This window comes from Cheilinus undulatus, linkage group 23 (assembly GCF_018320785.1).
Source record: "Cheilinus undulatus linkage group 23, ASM1832078v1, whole genome shotgun sequence".
NCBI lineage: Eukaryota > Metazoa > Chordata > Actinopteri > Labriformes > Labridae > Cheilinus > Cheilinus undulatus.
The window spans coordinates 16,473,691-16,495,377 of NC_054887.1; the positions used below are offsets into that span (position 1 = coordinate 16,473,691).

At 39.9% G+C, this 21,687-nt stretch overlaps 1 protein-coding gene across 1 annotated transcript in view; it reads right to left on the reverse strand.

Moving 5' to 3' along the window:
* Window positions 1-12,765, reverse strand: part of iqsec3a (IQ motif and Sec7 domain ArfGEF 3a) — a gene marked incomplete at its 5' end in the record, with an annotated part of 163,479 nt that extends 150,714 nt beyond the window's left edge. The window contains 1 exon segment of the mRNA XM_041781031.1: window positions 11,975-12,765. Coding sequence (XP_041636965.1) covers window positions 11,975-12,765 — 791 coding nt within the window.
* Between the last annotated feature and the right edge of the window lie 8,922 nt (window positions 12,766-21,687).

The window sequence follows — 21,687 nt, forward strand, 5'->3', positions numbered from 1 at the left end:
TGTTTTTGAGGTGAGGAGTTGGGCAGCATTGTATGAGCTTTGTAAACAACAAGCACCAAAGGAATTTTGTAGTCAAACAAGCTAGCTAGCTTAAGCTGGGCTAAAGATGGGCTAAAGATGCATGGTACTGGTGTTAAACTAGTCCACATGCTTTTTTGCCGTTGTATCAATACTTTTCTTTTGACAACATGAACCACTCAGAAAATGTTAATCATGCTCATGTTTTTTTTTTCCCAGCACAACCTAAACTTTATAAAATAAAAACTTTTTTTCACTTTAAGTAACTTTAGTAGACATGCAACCTCCAAAAAACACAATAACCATAAACATTGTGAAGTTGTCATTTCAGGAGTCAGAAATTGTAAAATGTTGTAAACTTCCACAAACAAGTGGTAAAATGACACAAATTAAGCTAAAAATGAATATTTTTATGCAGAATAAATATGTATCTATAGGTGTTTTTCACCTCTAAGCAATGCCCAAGTTTAAAATAGTTTGTGTACAGAGGTATACACAGAATAATATCAGATTTCTTGCATTCCTAGAGTGTTAGGGATTTGCGAGAAGGACAAATTAAACATACAAAGATGTATAAGCAAGCCAAAATCATGCAAAATTCAGAAAAGTACTTTTTTAGAGAATCATATATGCGCAGGCATTGTTTTTCCATTTTTAACAGTCTCACTTTGTAATTGTGTTCATAAAATATTGTACAAAGAGAACTAGGCCTACAAGCAGCACTAAAGGGCCCATCATGTCATGTAATGCAGAACAGCAGAAAGACCATGTTCCTCCAAACTGTCATTTACTCAAAAATAATGAGCATGCTGCACTTCATATATGAGGTACTACTGGCTGTCAGCAGTAGGTGGCAGTATAACAAAGCAAGGTGCTAATATGTAGACGTGATCTGGGCAGGACTGATATTTATAATCATCCAAAATTCAATGAAGATTGGAGATTGTATGTAAGAGGCACAACTGGACTTTTACAGCAGGGGAACACTACAGAAAAATCATGATATTATCCTTTGAATGTGTAGAGGAGCAGACCTTGGTGATACATGTGAAATGTGAAGCAAAACATGTTTCATAGTGAGTTATGCCAACTTCCTGTGACATTGGCGAGAAATCAAAAATGGTCAGCATCACCAGTGAGGGGTCCTTTAATAAGAAATATCAGTACTGTAGAGAAAAATTGAGGCCTTTCTGAGCTTGATCAATTCAACTCAGGAATAAGGAATTTGCTTAAGTGTGTCACTTCATGTTGCTGGTAGAGGGTACTACAGCAAAAAAAAAAAAAAAAAAAAAATAATAATAATAATAATAACCTTTGAATGTAAAGAAGGGCGAACTTTGATCATACATGTGAAATTTGAAGCATTTTAGATGTTATTTATGAGAGTAATGCCAACTTCCTGTGAAATTGGTGAGATCAAATGCTTGCCATTGGCAGTAAGATGTTCTTTAATAAGACATGTCAGTGTTGTGGAGAAATATTGAGGACTCTGAATCAAAATCTGAGCTGATTGGTTCAACTCTGTACAAGGAATAAAGAGACGGCAGAATTGTGTAACCTCCTTTTGCCAGTAGGGGGTGCTGTGATGAGATGTTAGGATAAAGGCGTGTTCAGTGTGATACTGTTGTCTTGCTAGAAAGAGTAGGAGCTCACGGAATAATTTTTACATAAGTTATAACAGCTTAAAGTTATTTGGCAACATCAAAAATGCCTTATGCTGAAACTGAGAGGAAGCTGGTGGACTTCTTGTTGGGCTATGGGCATCGTTTTTTCCTTTTAAAATAAAATTACATTAAATGCCAAAGTTATGAAGAGATTAACAGCAATAGTCCAGTTCACTCTGGGACATTTTACCCAATGTGTAGTTTATATATCTAATTAAAATGATAATAGCACAATTCATGGCTTTGTTTTTATGCTAACATGTGACAGATATAGTGAAGATGACATCACGCTGTCATGATCTTTGACTCTGAAGGTTTCACATTTTAGTTAGGAGGCCACTGCAATTACTGCAAGATAAGATAAAGTATGTGAACCCTTTGGGATTTCTCGGATTTCTGCATAAATTGGCCATAAAATGTGTTCTGATCTGAACGTTTCCTGTAGTTGCAGATCAGACCTGCACAACGGTCAGGAGGAATTTTGGACCATTCCTTTTTACAAAACTGTCTCAGTGCAGCAATATTCTTGGAATGTCTGGTGTGAATCGCTCTCTTGAGGTCATGCCACAGCATCTCAATCAGGTTGAGGTCAGGACCCTGACTGGGCCACTCCAGAAGGCGTATTTTCTTCTGTTGAAGCCATTCTGTTGTTGATTTACTTCTATGTTTTGGATCGTTGTCCTGTTGCATCACCCATCCTCTGTTGAGCTTCAGTTGGCGGACAGATGGTCTTAAGTTTTTCTGCAAAATGTCTTGACAAACTTGGGAATTAATTTTTACTTTTTCAATTTTTTACTTACTGTAGATTTGTCAACACAAATGTAAGCATGTGCCAGAGATTTCTGTAAGTCTTTAGCTGACACTCTAAGATTCTTCTTCACCTCACTGAGCATTCTGTGTTGTGCTCTTGCAGTCACCTTTACAGAACAGTGCTGAACTTTGTCCATTTGTAGACAGCCTGTCTTACCGTGGACACATATACATCAAGGCTTTCAGAGTTACTTTTGTAACCCTTTCTAGCTTCATGCAAGTCAACAATTCTTGATCATACGTCTTCTGAGAGCTCTTTAGTGCGAGGCATGGTTCACATCAGGCAATGCTTCTTGTAAACAGCAATCTCAAAACTGGTGTGTGTTTTTTATAAGGCAGGGCAGCTTCAACCAACACATCCAATCTCATCACATTGATTTGACTCCAGGTTGGCTGACTCCTGGCTCCAATTAGCTCTTGGAGAAGTTATTAGCCTAGGGGTTCACATACTTTTTCCACCCTGCACTGTGAATGTTTACATGGTTTGTTCAATAAAAACATGAAAACATATCATTTTTGTGTGGTATTAGTTTAAGCAGACTGTGGTTGTCTATTGTTGTGACTTAAATGAAGATCAGAACACATTTTATGACCAATTTATGCAGAAATCCAAGAAATCCCAAAGGGTTCACATACTTTTCCTTGCAACTGTAATTTGGCTCTTGGTGATTTAAGTGGCCTGCCTTAAGCTGCTGAAGCAATACTTAGAGACCAACAATTCAGTTAAAAAAGAAAAGTGCAGCAAGATTTTTCTTTTTTTTTTTTTTACAAAATGAGAGTAAAATGGCTAAAACAGGTTTGTGTGCCTCTAAGGTTCAACCTTGTGTTTACTTGTGTTGTTTGGAATAAAAAGCCTGGTGATATTTTTAGATAAAAGATGACTAAGCTTTCTGTTCAGGCCATAGTAGGTTGAGCTCAAGGCTTGAGTGGCTCTGAAGGGTTAGCAAAGCGGGTGGAGCCTGTGCTGGCTGAACTCCAGGCTCATTGATCTGAGAGCGTCAGAACATGGAGAGACTGCAGCATCCAGCAGGCACTCTGCAGGGTTCTCTGTAATGTATGTATGTGTCTTTTGAGTGTGCTGAACCCCCGCCTCTTAAAGCCAGCCATACATCCTTGTTTATTCCTGAAGGAGATTGGGCTCAGGCAGGAGGTGGCATACATTCTGTGCTCCAGCTGGTCTAAGGCCAGCAGGAGGAAAAACGAGGGCATGGTGGGTGCTGTGCAGAGTCACGGCCAATGCGGAAAATCGTGCAGGCTGCCAGTTGGCATGTGGCATGTTAGGGTCTGTATGCATAAGCAAGTACTTCCTGTGTGAGAGCAAGGCTTTAATATATCTGTAAGTGTGTGGGAGGTAGAGAAGCAGCTGAGGAGCACCTGGAGCCATATAAGGACCCTGGGGTTTCCACCTGAGGCAACAGGCTTGCTGTCTATTCAACATGCACGTGCATGTAAGCACATGAACACCTTGCCTGCGCCTGTCACTCTTCTCAACTCCCTCCTCACACAGCTCAACCTTCACACTCTCTCATTTTAACACACACTCTTGGCAGCCCTCAAGCCTATACAGAGAACCTTTGGACAGGCTGGACTGAATGTTGCAGCCCAGCAGGGAGACGGGTCAAGTGGCAGAGAGCTTGATGGCTGGAGGATGGGAGGGAATACTGATCCACTTTGTAGCATTAGCTGCTGATTACAGAAAAGTAGGGAAATGAAGATTGGATGAGATGAAGAAAGAGGATGGGAAGCACAGATGAGGACAATCAAGACAAAGAGCGATGCAATTCTCTATGTTCACAAGGCGGCCATTTCTCCCTGAAAGCATACTCTGAGTACTCTGAGTTGAGGCTAAAGTGCTATCTACTGCTGCAATTTCAAGGTCCTTCTTTAAATAGATCTGAAAAGGAGTAAACTTTTACTGCTCCCAAGAAGAAGAAGCAATTGATTGCAAAAATGCCTCCCCTCATGCCCTATTTAAAGAATGAAAAATGTAAAAATTTCCCTTAATATGATATTTGATACTAGTAGCCAGACCAATGGTTCCCAAACTTTTCAGTTCATGAACCCCAAAATAACAATAACAGAAACTGGGGACCCATAACTGTCCCTGAGGTTGGTTAAAGCATGTAAAAATGTAATGCATGCAAAAAAAATCCTGTGTTCAGTAAAGTTTTATTAACTACAGTAAGCCAACAATATCATAGAGCAGGGCTTAATTTCAGTTAAAACCACCTTTTTGTAAGAACCAATGTTTTACTTTGACATTCAAGACTAAAAAACTGCTACAAACTGAAAGCTTATGTTAGCATTTAGCTACTTCTTAGCCAGTGTTACAGTACTGCTTGTATTGATACTAGATGTGATAAAAAGTAGTTAATTTCTGGCAAACATTTAAGTTTTTATTTTATTTTATTAGCAGCCACTATCCATCAACTTACATTAGCATTTGAACACTTCTTGGATAAGGTTGAGAAGTAATTTATTTCCAGACAAAAATAAAATAATAAAGTTTAAGGTAATTAAAGCTAGCTAATGTCAGTTTTAGCCAGGAATAGTTCAAAAGCTAGCAGTAATTTAGGTATGTTTGTAGTTGATCAAATGCTGATAATAATTCATGTTACGGAGCTGTCAGTGCTTAAATAGTGATCAAATTGTTTTTTTTTTAACTGTTTTGTTAATATTTTTGAACAATGACCTTCTGAATTCATGTAAAACCAACATAATCAACAGCAACAAAAAACTTGATGTGCGTTAGATAACATTCACAACAGTAAGCTAACATTAATGTCATGGAGGCAGGCACACTCAAGAATAGAGTGGGGAAAGTTCAACACTTGGCACCCTCAATGAATGCCATATGGGTGACTAATGCTAATGTAAGCATGTGCTAGCTAACATTAGCATTAGTCCCCGCATTTCAATCAAGAAAGAGGCATGAAGCTAAATAAAGTAAATTTTATTCATGAGAATAGGGTAAACATAGAACACAAGTTACATGAATTTAGCAGCAAGCAAAAATAGCCATCATTTTGTGATTATAATTGCCTAATGCCTTGTACAACTTGAATTTAAAAATGGAGCAGAAGAAGAAAACAAACGCAGTTGAATGGTCATCTCTTCCTGTATATGTTTAGACATGGTAAGCACATTTACTTTGACATTTGAGAATGAAAACTTCAGTATAAATTGAAAGCTTATGTTAGCATTGGCTACTTCCTAGCTAACGCTACAATACTGCTTGTATTTATACCTGATGTGATGGAAAGTGGTTCATTTCTAGCCACCTGTACAGTTGTCTAGCTAATGTTATTGAGCTATTAGCAATGTTAGCTAAAAAAATGTTTAATCATTGCATTTACTGAGGTTCATTAAGAAATTTTGAATGCTAACTCTTGTGACTAATTATCAGTTCCCTAATGTCCAGTGTAATAAGTTGTTGTACAATTATTTAAGGCAAATGTACATCCTAAATCTAAGTAAATGCAACATATTTGTTAAAGAAAAAAATGTGCATTACGCCATAAACTGCAGTACGCCAAATGCTAGCTTTAGCATAATCAGACGTCAGTCTTTAATCAAAGTCAAAACAGCACACCACTTTCTAGCTAATTTAACTGTACTGCTTTCATTGACTCATGATATGGTAAAGTCAATTATTCCTGACTAAGTTGTCAAGTTAATTAGGCTTGCTAATGGCGATGTTAGCCAAGAGCTATTACAGTACTAATGTCAAATTTTATGACTCACCTTTCAGTTTATAATGAGTCATTAAATTGTTTTACAACTATTGTTGACTGATGTCCATCTGTTTTTTTCCACTATGAGGCATTTTTACCAATTTTTTTCCAACAGTAACACCTACATTTTTCTTGAAACCTAAAACCCACCGGTAGGCTCTGATACTATAACAGCATTTGAACTTCCCACCAAGAGTGTCACATCAAAGAAAAATATCTGCCATGTGAATTTGGAGACTAATGTACAAGGACAAAGGTATCTTTTGTAGGCTGGGAACAAAACTGAAAAAGGTTGGAAGAAAATCTGAATAGAAAAATGTAAGTTGGTAGACTGGGAGGTGCAGTTGACAGGGAGAGGAAGAAGACCAGACAGGATTGCTGAAGGCTCCTCTCAGATCACACAGGCCCGTTAAGGATCTTTTTCTAGCTGACTAACACAGTTGCAACACTTTGGATTCTCGTTATGAAGAGTTTGAGCTCGTGCTAGAGAAAAACTTGTGCTAGGAATTGAAGCTACTTTTCAGCATTCACTGTCTGAAGCTGTAGGCAGCCTAGATTTGCATTCTTCAGATTAAACCAGTGGAAGAGATTGGAAGTGCATGATGTGAGTGAGTGAGCATTTAATTTTTCATTTAGATCTTTGCAAATGGATTTCCTGCCTCCTTTCAATCAGCTAAAACACAGATGAGCAGGGGAAATGGTGGTATCTGTGTCCCAGGGTTTAGGATTCAAGTATTAAGGGACTATTCATTTGCTTGCTTGCTCCATTTTTACTTAACTAATTAACAAACAAACCTGTTGATATTATTTTGCTTATTTCCATTGGCCCTTATGTTAATTATGAGCATAAATTATAAATATCTCTTTCTTTCAACCAGTTCGTCATTCAGTGTACAAGATAACAACATAAAAAGAATGGCTTTGGCTGCAGTATAGTAGCATCTTTAGCTACCTCATAATATTTTTGCTTTAAACAAAAAAGTTGATATCCCTCCTAGGAAGAGGTTAAACATTTGGAAAAAAAACACTGATTGTTTTGTTGTTCAGAGGGTCAGTGCCTGTAAGATAATGCTAGCAGCAGCAGGTTAGCTTATCTTAGCATTAGGGATGTTCCAAGTAACTTGCTTCAGAGTCTGATAGACCCATATTCAAATTCAGAGGGGAATGGTTGCTTATGCTCAACAACGTCCATAAAACAAGGGCTTTAATGGACAACAAAATCTACAGTTAACATAACCAGCTGTAACCCTGATGCCTAGCTAAGATAACAGTTTGGGAGGCTAACTGCGCACGTCCCTACTTCAGGCTGAAAATAGAAGGAAACAGTTAGTTTTAGTTGCGCTAGTTTCTGGCATGTAGGGCTCTGAGGATTTACAGTGGGGTCGAGCTTGACCTTGGCTGCCAAGCCAAGGTCAAGCTCAATGGTGTATCTTTTCACTCCTTGTGACATGCTGGAGACTTCCAATGGCCCTTTGGAGCTTGTGACAACCCTGCAACCCCGGATGGTACTCTAGGCTGCACTTACTAGCCACATCCACCCTTTACTCGGCCCTAAAGGTGTGGACTCTGTTTTTTTTAACAGATTATTTTTCCATGTCTCTGGTAATGTGCAAGGACCTCTAGAGCACATCCAGGGTTGTGTCAATCCTCCTTCCCACCTAATGGGACCCTCAGACAGCTTATTCACCACATCTACACCTTAATTCAGCCTCAATTTTTGGCCCAAACATGCCTTAAAGTTCTACATGGTACTGTAACTAGCTTGTTTAACATGTGCAGAGGTGTACCTATTTAAATGAACATTTTAAAAATGTTGCAACACAATGCTGTTTAATAGGAATGTACTTTAAATTTTTTTAATGTTATGGGAGAGCTACTAGCAGCAGCTACATTTGCTTTCTTACTAACTTATTTTCTAACTTCCAATCAAAACAATTTATTAAATGTATGATGAAATGTAGCACACAGCTAACTCTTACAGCTAAGCATATCAGTGAAGCTTCAACCTGAATTTCCCTCATACTGGATCATGAAGAGCATAAATACAGCCCTTATTAGTAGACTTGTGACATTCCCCTGTCATGTTCCCTTTAACAGAAGCATATTACTTCTCCAGCAGCCCTGAAAGCACAACAGTACACCATCTCCTCTGACTGGATCAATGCTTTAAGTTAAAATTACAGTACTCCTTCACTTGTCCTGTCTGTCATGTATCACTGTGTTTGTTCTCGTCTGGGCGCTCCCATACAGAAGCAGTTGTGTATTTATTCTACAAACCATGCTAATGTATAGGATTCCTGACCCCTGCTCTTTAGGAATTTATCTTAATGGCACAATAAATCATTCTGGATTAACAGAAACAATGAGAATGCAGCCTGGTGGAACAGATGGGGCTCGCTGCGCTGTGTTGTGCGTGTTACTATGCATTACTGTGTGCAGCAGCAGAGTCAATCCTGACCTTGATATAGGCAAGGAACAGTCAGCACCATGGACAGTTCTCTAGCACATAATGCTGCCTACACAATACATAACCCGTTTTTTAAAACATGGAGACCACAGGGATAGGGTCAGTTATAGTAATTTTATTTTATTCTAAAATAAAATTACTATAACTGACCCTATATAAATTAACCAGTTTTGGGTGTCCAGAAGGTCATTTTATGTGCTTTTATATCATAACAGGTATTTATGTAATTATATTTTTACTAGTATCTTATCAAAACTCAAAATCCTGATATGGTGACAGCTCTAGTGGATATTCCGTCGGAGGAAGCCTGACCTGGATTCATAAAAATCAGGTATGTTTGATGTTAACAATTCTGGATCAGGGAGGCTCAGACTCAATCTGGGGCAGTAAAATAATCGTACTGACACGGTACGCTCAAGGACCAATAATAAGTTGTGACAAGGGGGCAAATCAAGCCTCAAATCAAGCTTTAAATTGTCTAGTGTGTAGCCATCCTTATTTTTAAGGTCCAAACTACATATTAGTATTGGTATGGGCTAATTGATCATGTGAATATCAGCATATCAGACACCTGCAAATATCTAACATCAGGAATATTCAACATGAATTTAAAGAGGATTTAAGTTTTCTTTTAAAGTGGTTAAAAGCTTGATTTAACACAAGAAGCCTGCAACCAGGTGTCTCTCCTCCATAGTGGCAAATACAAGGTGGCAGTCCTGATACGAGAGGATTTATAGATTGTCATTCTGTCTGTATACTGTTGGAGGACAAAAACCATTGCAATGAACTTTTTTGCATCATTTAAGGCCAGATCAGACTTCAGAAACGTGTCCAGATTTGCACCAGACTGTGTCGTTGCTGCCTATTTTCAAACATCAAGTCAACAACCCCAATTTGACAAGACTCACATGCCAGCAGTTTACTTGTAATTTCCGCCAATTTGACACTCTTACTCAATATCAGCAATGCTTTTCCTGATGCCCACCAATAGGATACTATTGACCTAATCTTTAAAATGATTTGGGCTATTATTGACTGAATTGGGCTTGTTTTCTTGACATGTTGTCACATTCTTACCTCAAGTTCTGTTTGAAAGATAGCAATGCCATATTGTCTTCCAGTCCACAATCATTTCTTCCTCTGATGTTTTCTACTTTTTTACAAGACCCCTCACATCACACAAAACGCTTCTGTTGTAGCCATGATTGACACACCTTAAGCAGCCTTCCTGACAGCCTATGACCCTGTGTACAGTCAACAAGACAGCAAATAATATCATGGCAAGCATGTGACGATTGGTTGGGATCACACTGGTAGTGTTGCCAGGCTGTTGCCCAAGACAGGGCGATAGTTTTTGTCGGATAGTCGGAGTCGGGCATTGTCTGATTCCACCACTTTTGTCCATCAATGTCAATTTCGAGAAATCAATGGATTTATTGTAAGAAATCGTGCCTAAATCATCCCTGTTTAGGGATTTAAATAGACGGTTTTGTCTGAGCCTCCACCCCACAAATTCAGTAACTTCATCACGGTGGTTCTCAACTGGTTGGGCACCAGGACCAGCCTCCTCCTAGAGAGAAATTACAACCTTAATTTTACAAAATGTTCAACCACTCAAGCCAAAATGAGAAAAGTCTATTGAACAAAGAGACAGGACAAAACAAGTGTGCTTAAACCGCCCACCATTACAGAAAGATTATAATTTTAGTCCCTTTTCCAGTGAAAGCATGGACATTTTTTGAATTTCTCAAGGAATTTCCTTGCTATCTTGGCCAAAACCAGCTTTATTCTACAAAGAAAAGAAGATTTATAAGTATAAATTTTGTGACGGATACTAAAATTTACATGTCATCATAGGAAGACCGAGAAAAATACATGTATGAATATACTATACATCCACTTATGGCTGCCGTACTTAGACTTTTGCCAGATTTTTTTCCTGGCACACATTCACAACCCACTGCAATGAGCTTTTAGACCCACTTTTTGGTCTTAACCCACCAGTTGAGAACCGCTGATTTATCACATAAAGAAAATGAAGACAAACCCCAAAACAAAGAAGCTGGAACAAGGCTATAACTTGTGTTTTGACCTTGAAAAATATCTTCAACTGGGTATGAAAAAGTGACTCGGACACCCAAATACACAAAGAAGTGAGTTTAAGCCTGTAACTTAAAGCTAAATGCTTATTAGTAAGTCTTTTTAGATGATAAAGCTGTGATTAATAGGAAACAGATATTATCTTTGGCTCTTTTCTTGGATGTTTTCCCTGCAGAGCAACATCTTTCAGCTTGTGTGTTATTGAGAAGATCTATTATAGTCATCTAGCTTGTGAATTAAAACCTTATGTTCAGGTGTGAATGTGAGAAAGCAGTGATACTTCTCTCAAAGACGGTGAATTTCCATTAGGAATCGTTGCTTTTATAAGTCTGTTTACAATGTCACCGTGCTCTCCTGACACCTGCAAAATCGCTCCATCAGCTCAGCCTAAGAACAGCTGCATTTCTAAAAAAGACATCAGCGCATTAGACATTCAAAGTGAGGGAAACACCAGGAGGCAAGATGAAACAAAAGCCTCATCCAGAGAGAAAAGTCACTTGTTTTATCTCTGGTGTTTGGTCCACCTTGGTGGAGAATTTACAAACCAACTACGGTTAAAATGCCAGCCGGGGTCCTCACGATCAATATCCATTTAGCATGCCATTGATTAAATAGGGAGGATGGAGTGAATAATGTTAAAAATTCAGGAGGGCCTTGAATCACCTGTCAGAAAATTAAACGTGGGCATGTCAGTGGGGATGTGAAGTTAATCAAAGACTCACGAAGCGTCTCTTATTTTAAGTACATCTTTTTTTGTAGTCTACTCAGTGTGCTGTAAATTTTTCTGAGCTTTCTTTGGATATGTTTGTAACATTTCAGCTTATTTTGTCAAGGCTGAAAGGTGTTATTTGTGCTTGCACTGGGAGGATGCTGCACTATTTTCTGTCCAAACTAGGCTAAATTTAGATATGAAAACATGCCCTGAAAAAAAATATCATCTTATTAGGGTCACTGAACGTGTTATTGAGTCAGTTTTAAGACAGGAGACAGCATTGGTGTGGACTAATGTCACTTGCTTGTCACACTTTGACGCTGCTAGCATTTAAATAAAGGTCACGTTGAAAGAGTAATGACCGCACTTTTGCTAACATAAAAACCCGGAAGTTGTCTTTTATGGTTTAAAATTTTAGGTCTCGCTTTAGAAGAAGGTGCTTCAGTCATACAACATGAAAGCTACTCACTCCGCTTTCCTAGCCAACCCAACCGAGCGGCACAGCGCGGTGGGAGTCTGCGGAACCAGCGACTTGCAGCAGGGGCTCCTCTTGTCCTCTCCTCCGGAGTCCGGGCTTCCTTGGCTCGCTTTGGGAGACTGCGGCGAGGTGGGCACGAGCTGCAGCTGCTGCGGGTGGTGGGAAGGAGGGGTCTGGTGCTGCTGAGTTTGGGCGGACAGACCAGGAATCTGCTGCGGATGCTGCGGTGGAGGCTGCTGCTGCTTCTGCTGCGCCTGGTGAGCTGCAGCTTTCCCCGCGTGCTGATGGAGGTGGGCCGGCGCTTGGGGACTGGCGCTGCGGTGGGTCGAGTGATGCTGTGGCGGAGGGTGGTGGTGGTGATGCTGCTGTTGTTGCTGCGGCGGCTGAGCGGGCTGCTGGACGTAGTGGTGGGGGTCACGGAGCTGCCGGTTCTCTCCGATTAGGTCCTCCACCTTCCGCTCGAGTTCGTCGATGCGTTGGCGCTGCGTCTGGATCAGGCTTTGCTGGTTCTGGACGATGGTCGTGAGCTCCTTCAGGTACAGAACGGCTTTCATTGGATTATCTAGCAGGCTCTCCATCACTGACTGTGGCTGTGGCCGTGTGCCCGGCTGTGTTTACTCCTTCCTCGGATGTTTTCTGGAGCTGAAACCGTCGATGAGGCCTCTGAACGACGTGGAACCGGGATGCTGTGGCCGCCGTCTGACGCCTCTTTACGCTCTGCCAGGGTTGGCTCGCCTCTCTCTCTCTCTCTCTCCTCTCTCTCTCTAAATGGTGCTGATGCAAGGGGAGGATCAACATCAGCCGTGTGCGGGGGGCGGGGCCGTAGTGGACGGTGATGTCAACACGTTTAGCACGTTTCACATGTGAATCCACAGTTTTTGAATCACAAACGTGTGTTTACTCAGCTCACTCTCCCTGCAAGGAAAGTTCCACTTCACTGACTAATTCATAGAAAAATTGAATCCCTCCAGACTTTTATTCGCCTCTGAAATAATCCTCACTTTTCAGAGCCGAACTAAACTGCACAGCCTCAGGTTGACTCCAGCAGATGTAGGAACATTAAGTAATCCCTGCAGAGAAAACCCAAATCCATGGAGAATTTGTTCTGGCTGGTTTGAGGTGAGGTGGCCCTGAAAGGGTGACACAGCTTAACAAAGCATACAAATAGTCAAAACAAAAAATATCATCTTATACTATGCAGTTTGGCAACACATATGCAGCATCTGAGGGAAGAAAATGTACAGAAACACAGTGAAAAACAGAGATAATCAAATATTTACCAAAGTAGAAACAGGAGCTAAGGATTGACTGCTTCATTAGCAGAACAGAATCAGAAATAGCTAGTTCCAGAGAATGAAATTTGGCCATTTTGCCACACTATAAATGCATAAACCTTTAAGATCTGAGCATGAAATTGCAAAATCTACAAAGAAATATACAAAAGTGTCATTTATGTGTATGGTTCATTCAACTGAATTTGCCTCAAGTGACCTCTGACAAGGCAGAACTCGGCCCAAAAAATCTGGCAGCTTAAAGTGTGCAGCACTTGGAGTCCAAGACAGATTTCCCTAAGTGGACAATAAAGTGTATTGTGTTGTACCCTAAATGCCCCTTTAAAGACACTGTAAAGTAAAACCCCAAATTTATGTCTTGATCTGTTGAAACATGGTTGCTGTAAACGTGAAAACACAGATCTACATGTGACTAAATTTTGGGTTTAGACTGTTTGAAAGTGTTTCACCTCTTTCCTGGCTGGGTTTAATTTGGGCGGGGCAAATATAGCCTGCCCCCCTAACACTACAATGATATAAAATCACAGTGCAGTTCATCTCAGAACAGTCTGTTTTAAGCCCATGTCACTGCTTTCATTGAAAGTTAACAGTCAGTAAAATGCTGTTCTTTGTTCACTGTGTAGTAAATTTGCCAAATCTACCATGGTCTATGGATCATTCAAGTATCACAACAGAGAGATTTGAGACAGAAAATGGACTTTGTCTCTTCTCTGGCACAGAGCCAGGCAGCTGCTCTCTGATTACAAGCTCATCGTAAGGTCAAAGGGCAAGATAATGGTGTGTGTGCACAGACTGTAGAAAGAATTGGACGAACCCTGTGTGACGTCAGCCGTCTGCTTCCAATAGGCAGACAAACAGCTCTTGAAGCCCGTCCGTGGCGGCTTCTATATTGAAATCGTGGTCTCAGCCGAACTTTGGATCAACCTAATGGCCCGCCCGCTGAGCGCAACTTTCTGTCAGCTAGCCAGCTAGCATTCTGGTTGACAGAAACATAGCTTCTGCCTGTTGAGCCATCTGTCAATCAAATGAGACGCGCCAATCAGTCCGCGGTGAGGTTTTTCCTCAATATAATCTAAATGACTGTGGTACAAAAAAATTCACCCCCGTACAGTGAGAGCACAAGAAGACATTAGCTAGTGGGACACATTTAGTGTTTTGAACCAGGCTGTAAACCAGTTTATTTCTAGTGTAAAAACTGGCTTTTTAACAGGTGTCCAGACGGGACTTCCGTTGTTCCTGCAGCCAGCCTCGAGTGGACACTCGCTGTATTGCAATTTTTTGCGCTTCTGCATTGGCTACATTTTACTAGACTGCCGCTTGTGTGTGTGCTTTCCTCCGATTAGATTGAAGCATTTTTTAATTTGAGAGGATCGTATTTCTCCTGAGTGGGCGTGGCTTCAGCCCATTCAACAGACACACCCACACCATTCTAGATCAGATTTTACGGCCTCATTTTTCATGATTTTGAAGCTTCATTTTATGAACTTAGAGATGTTTTATGTGACTGAAATTTGACCCAGGGGTTGATAACACAATGACCTGTCATACATCAAACTAAATGCAGATTCTCCAGCTCTTTACAGGGTCTTTAAGTGTCCCCTAAAAAGACAAAAGTTGTACAAATTATGGCAAAGTGCCTTTTAACAGCCCTCTGAAGAGACAAGATTTGACAAAGTGCCCTCTTTAGTGCCCTCTAAAGAGACAAAAGTTTTTTTTTTTTTTTTTTTTTAAATTTTAATAATTTTATTTAATACCCAGGGTTTACAGTTATTTACTTACATCATTTTGGGTCATTAACATAAGGGCTGCAAGAGGGAGGAGAAAAAGGAGATGATTAAATACATTACAACAGAGAACATCCTAGGAGAGGGTACAGGGAGTATTTGCATTATCCTCCCAGGTTGACAGAGAAGAAAACAAAGGAAAAAAAGAGGAAAAAAGAATTAATGATAATCATTAGTGCTTTCAGCAAGTTCATCATTTTCAATAAGTCCACCACAGCATGGGATATTTGAGCAAATAAAAATGAAAACAAAGAATTAGGAATAGGGAAATCTTTGTGAGAAGTAAGAGTGGAGAAAGAGACAAAAGTTTTACAAAGTGCCTCTTTAGTGTCCTCTTTACAGACAAAACTGGCCAAAGGGCCCCCCTAAGACCCCTCAAGACAAAATTGGCTTAAGTGCCCTCTTATGAGCCATCTGAAAAGACCAAATTTAACAAAGTGCCCTTCTAAGAGCCCTCTGAATAGACAAAATTTGACAAAGTGCCTTTTTTTAATAAAAATTAAATTTATTAATCAAAATTAGATTATTTTTTATATAATTTTCATTTTTTCTGATATATAAAGAGATAGATTTACATGTTTTCCTGATATATAACTTCTATCTATTGTGTTATATCTTATATATGGATATATATATAAAATTTATTTTCATATATCGTGTGTTTTGCAAAATACCTATCATACATCACATATGTTGTATATCAGAATATTCTACTACTGTTAAGCCAACTATGAATATTAAAATATGCCGAACCATGTGTCCTGTATCATACCTACATGTATGACGTTCACTTAAAAAAAAAAAACGTGTGAAAATCAGTTTAGTATTCAGCGAGTTATGATTGATTAAGTGCGCTGACACTTCATTACGCCTGCCAAACAGATTACACTAAGTGGAGCAGGTGACCGGACCAAGATGGCGACCCCACGGCTCGTCAGCGCCAATAGGTAGTAAGTGCGGCGTCTACTCTTTATTATGTCTATGCTCCTACGTGCCCTCTAAAGAGACAAAAGCTGACAAAGTGCCCTCTTCAGTGTCCTCTGAAGAGACCAAAATTGACAAAGTGCCCTCTGAACTGCCCCTTATCTACAGTGAAGGACAATCTTAACACCTCTGCATACCAAGTCATTTTGGACAATGCTATGATTCTAACTTTCCAGCAACAGTTTGGCCCTTTTCTATTCCAACATGACTCCAGTGCACAAAGCAAGGACAATGAAGGCATAGTTTGATGAGTTTGGTGTGAAAGAACTTGATTGGACCGCACAGCCCAGATATCAACCCCATTGAACAACTTTGGGATGAACTGGAACAGAGATTGCGAGCCAGGCCTTCATGTCCAACATCGGTGCCCGACCTCTAAATGCTCTACAGAATGAATGGACACAAATTCCCACAAAAACACTCCAAAATCTTGTGAAAAGCCTTTCATCCATCAGAGTGGAGGTCAATGTAACTGTAAAAGGGAGTCAACTCCATATTAAAGTACCTATATTTGAATAAAATTTGAATACAAATGTTGATATACTGTAGTTTATATTTTTATTATTTGCTTGTATTTTGCCCCTTTAGCCGTTAGGATACATGTGTTGAAGTCACGTCATCCTGGTGGAATCATTTCTGACTCTGTTTCCTAACACAATTTTCTCTTTTTAACACATTTTTCCAAGAAAAAACTCAGAATGTTTGATAAAGTCTTTCTTAAAATCTGGTTAAACTTGCTGCCGGTGTTCCGGTTCTGACTCCATCATGGGGTTCAGGAAGCGCCTGTTCTCCATGTGAGTGTGTGATGTGATCAGAATCGCTCATACGGCTCTTTTTGTCACACAGCAGTCTTGGTGTGTGAGGTGGAGATTTTACCCTACGGGGTTAAAAAAGGATGATTTGGTGGAGAATGTAACTTAAATGGAGCTCACTTAGCAGCACAGTTTGAGAATGCTGTCTTTATTGTACATGTTCACATTTTCCATTTCTAAAGTTCTGATTGTTTTGCAAACATAGTTAAAAAATAAAACTATATTCTGCCTCTGCTTTCAGTCTGTGCTGTACAATCTATGAGTTCACCAAACGGGAAATAAAAAACAAGTCAACCAAAAAGATAACAGCGAGCAGAGCAAGAGGAGGAAATGGGTTTTAGGTTTGCAGAGATGATCTCTCCTGATAAAGACTAAAGCGATGTTTCCCTGAGGGAGTGCTTGGCTCCTCTGGTTGCTGTAGTGTGATGTTGTAGTTTCCTACATTGCAAATGTGCAGCAATTTCAACTCATTAGTTTATAGTCACATGAATAATTTCTGTGTTGCAGGCCTCAAAACTGGAACCATTTATAACTTTTTAAAATTATTTTTCTATGATCAACAACCCAGTGAGGGAAACGATAGTCTGCCAGGTTCATACAGAAATACAGAGACAGTATTTTGGGATTGATGCTATTTTAATGGTGACTGAGAAAAAAAGACCAGACTGGGTTGACAGTATATTGGCTGAACAAGGAAACTGTTTGAATGTTCATATACCTGCTCAACTGAAATACAAATACAGTTTGACTTTGAGACAGTGAAATATTAGGAGCACAGCAGTGAGCCAGTGTGGGTGCAGCCAGGTCCCTGCTTCCATATGGCTGCTTTACAAGCTGCATGAAGTGAAAAATGGGCTCTAGCACCCGACCAGCGGCACACGGCTGGATGGAGACAAATACAGTTTTGCTTTGGGCTTGTAAAAATGGAAGAGGTGCCTGGGGTGACTTTGCTGCTGGGGGTGACACCCGCAGCGTTCAACCTTGCTTATTATAGACTCTGCTGGAAGGAGTGTAGCCCTTTAACACTAATTACCCTCTAGGAGTTTTAGGCCTTAATAGGTCATACATCCTTGATCTGAAATAATGAGGGCAGAGCACAAAGTGTGATACAAATAGTCAACTTTTATTGGCTTGGCTATCATGGGTTTGGAGCTGAGAACCTTTATTTACTCTTTACATAATTCTCCCAGACAGGTAGGAGCATTATGAGGCTGTACTGAGGCATAGTATTGTATCGAGCTAAAGCTGTTAGCATGCAGCAAGTAAGATGCCAACCATTGTTATTGAGGCATGCTAACATTAGCTAACTAAGCCTCTTGGGATAGTCATTGTCAGTTTGCAAATCCTCAGCAAACCTATTAAAGACCCTGTAAAGTGAAATCCAAAATGTTTGTCTTAACACACTAGATATGTTGGAATAAGGTTGCTGTAAACATGTGAAAACACTGACATCTACATGTGACTGAATTTTGGATTTACACCGTTCCCCTCTTTCCTGTCTGGGTTTAATTTAGGCGGGGCAAATATGTGGGCTGGTGATGTCACAAGCCCACAGAGGGGAATGATCCCGCCCCTCAACACTACGATGTAAATTCACAGAGCAGTTCATCTGAGTATAGTCTGTTTTAAGCTGATGTCACTACCTTATTTGAAAGTTAACAGTTAAATGATGTGTTTTTTGTTTATTTGGAGGTAAATTTGACACATCTATCAGCCACAGTGGTCTATGGATCATTTAAAGCATCATAATTAAGCCAGAAAACTGACTTTGTCTCTTCTCTGGCAAAGAGCCAGGCAGTTGCGCTCTGATCATAAGGTCAACGTAAGGTCAAGGGGCGGTATTATGGTGAGTGCTTTCCTCTATTTAGATTGTGGCATTTTTTTTAATTTGAGAGGATTGTATTTCTCCTGAGTGGGCGTGGCTTCAGCTCACTCAACAGACACGCCCACACCATCCTAGAGCAGATTCCACTGCCTCATTTTTCATGATTTTGAAGCCGAATTTTAAAACCTAGAGATGTTTTATCTGACTGAAATTTGACATGGAGGTTGATAACACAGTGACCTGTCATACAACAAATCTAAATACAGATTAATTTTCCATCTTACATGGTCTTTAAAATGCATTCTTTGGGCCTCAGGATGTTTTGTATCAGATACATTACCAATTTAACCACCAGTTTGTTTCTCTGACATCCCAAAATTCTTATTCCAGCAAATGCTGTGTGTTGTTAAAAGTCATCCTCTAGGGAAATCATTGCAAATGATGTTGAGATACATCACTAAAAGTCAGCAATGTCAAATACCTGGTGGTGTTAGAGAAAAGTCAGGATGCCACATGAGTTTTCTCATATGCCTGCCAGGAACAATGAATCCATCCATCCATCTTTTATACAGTTTATCGCGTTGGGGGTCCCAGGGGGGTGGAGCCTATCCCAGCTGTCAGGAGCAATGAATGTTTTTACTAAATGTAACGGCAGTTTGGTTTAGAAGAAAGAAACCTTGAAGGATGAAGTGGGGGTCATCAATCCAACAGTTGTTGGGCTACTACAAATCCCAACACCAAGGAATCACCAGTCACTTGAATTGATCCTTGAGTGGCAATAAATGAAGAAATTTTATGACAATTGGGAAGAAAAGGATTGTGGATTTCACTGGTCTTACCAAAGACTGACTATGCCTCAAACTTATCTAAAAGCACACAAACACAGCATCTGAAACTCCCTATCATTTAAAACCTGTACAACCTTACATTCCTTCCTCCTCAAATTGAGAAGTTAGAAACTTGGTTAGCGGTGTTCAAGTTTTCTCTCATCTTCGGATCCTCCTCCACAACTTTGAATCTCAAAACTGTGCTATTTCAATATAGGCTCTCTCCCCAGGGAGCTGTTGTATCTCGGGTTTGTTGCTAAGTTGAAAGTGCATCGTCTGAATCCTCTCTCATTATTCAGAGGTGCTTGATGCCGTGTCTAACGTATGCAGACTGAGTGCACCATCGTGAACCAACAGAAACATTTGGAGAGACAGAAAACTGCCTTTCAAAACAAGGAGAGTATGGAGCTAACAAGGGTTCCTGTTTGTTTTGAGCGGCTGTAGCGCTCAACACTTTCCATACTTATTTGAAAGTTTCCACTTGAAGTGAGCACTCTCCTTCATTCTATTACAACAGCTCTAAAGTCCTCTCTAACTCTTCTGCAATCTTCAGACTAAGCAATTAAAGATAACTGCTCTTTTCTTGAGCTCTTTTGGGGGGCAGGGCCTCTCATCAATATCGACAAATGGCGTGTTGCTTGCACCTGACTCGACTCAGAATAGGAGATTTTAAGTCCTTAAATGACTTGTTGGCTGTGGATGTTTTATGAGTTATCATTATCTCTTTGGCACAAAAAGTTTTTGGGAGAAAAACACAATGGAAAGGAGACATTTTTCACAATAAAGCTGTCATTTTCCATGAATAATGCCAACGAGGTCTAATATGCCCACGTTGTAAAAAACTGATGGAGAGGGTAAAGTTAAAGCTTTATGATTGGAGGGAGGAATGAAACATTTTCTCAAGGTCCCTGGAGCATTAATGACACGATAAGAGCAGACGCCACGATATAGCAATTAACGTCAGGTAAAGATTAATTACTCGAAATGCTACACTTCATTAGCGACCTTCTGCAGAGGTGCCAGTTTAGAGGAGTAAGTCAGTGAGACTTTGACACCATGGGCATCTGGTAGGAGCAGCACTTAAAATAATTAAACCAAGTTGCAAAAAGGACTGTGAGGTGTTTACACTACATACTCTTAATGTAACGTTCAAAGGGGTTTAAAGCGTGATGATTAGGCTCTGAAGGTCAACTTTAAATACAAGAGCACAACAAACATCATTATGACATTATGCTAACAATGTCCTGCTAACACGCTAACACTTAGCAGCTAAAGTACCTACCACTTTCCTGATCCAAGTCAAGTTTGCAAGCATGCTAATATTTTCTACTCAGTGCTAAACCAGGGTTATAATAGCTATAAAATATGTCCTTACTAAATATACACTATGGGGACAAAAGTATTTTTGGTTCTGTGACCATATGTTTCATAAATGCTCCCTCACACTCCAACAATAAGCTTTGCCATCTATAGAGCTTAGAACAGGCCAGATAATTCCCACTGGGCTTGTTGTGTTGATACATTTAGTAAATATCCCCCCTTGGACTTTACTTTTTATTGACAAGACTTCTTTATTCAAGAATCATTACAGTGGAGATGGACAGTCATGATTTGTGCAGTAGGACAGCACCTGGGGAGGTTATACTGAAGTTACAACGAGCAAAATAGAATCACAAAACTTTAGGGTAAAATATAGTTTTGTGCTGATGTCTAAAAGGACGTCTTTGCCTCCCCTTGAGTCAGTCCCAGACTGGGCACACAGGGAGGGACAGGGATCCTAACCTGACCCAGTTCCAGGCTGCTGGCCACTCTGAGAATCTAACCTCTACAACCAGCACATAGGGGAAGAGAGTTAATAATTCAAAAGGAACAAACACACTTAGAAACTACAACAAACACTTTGTTTGGTTTTAAACTCTTCAAAGAAATCAGAACTTTATTGTCTTTGGGCTACATATTTGAAAGTCAAAAACAAAGGCTTCACATGGAACTCCCAGGCAAGGATGGGAGAGGAAAGTAGGCAATACACTTCGATTTGTTCTCAGAGAGGGATGTTAAAGTGCAGCATCTGTAGAAAGACCAATCTAAAAATCATTTATTATATCCGTAAAGACAATAACAGTAGAGAAATTTCATCCATAATAGAAATGAGTGTATCCTCTTTAGGCCATGGATTTCAG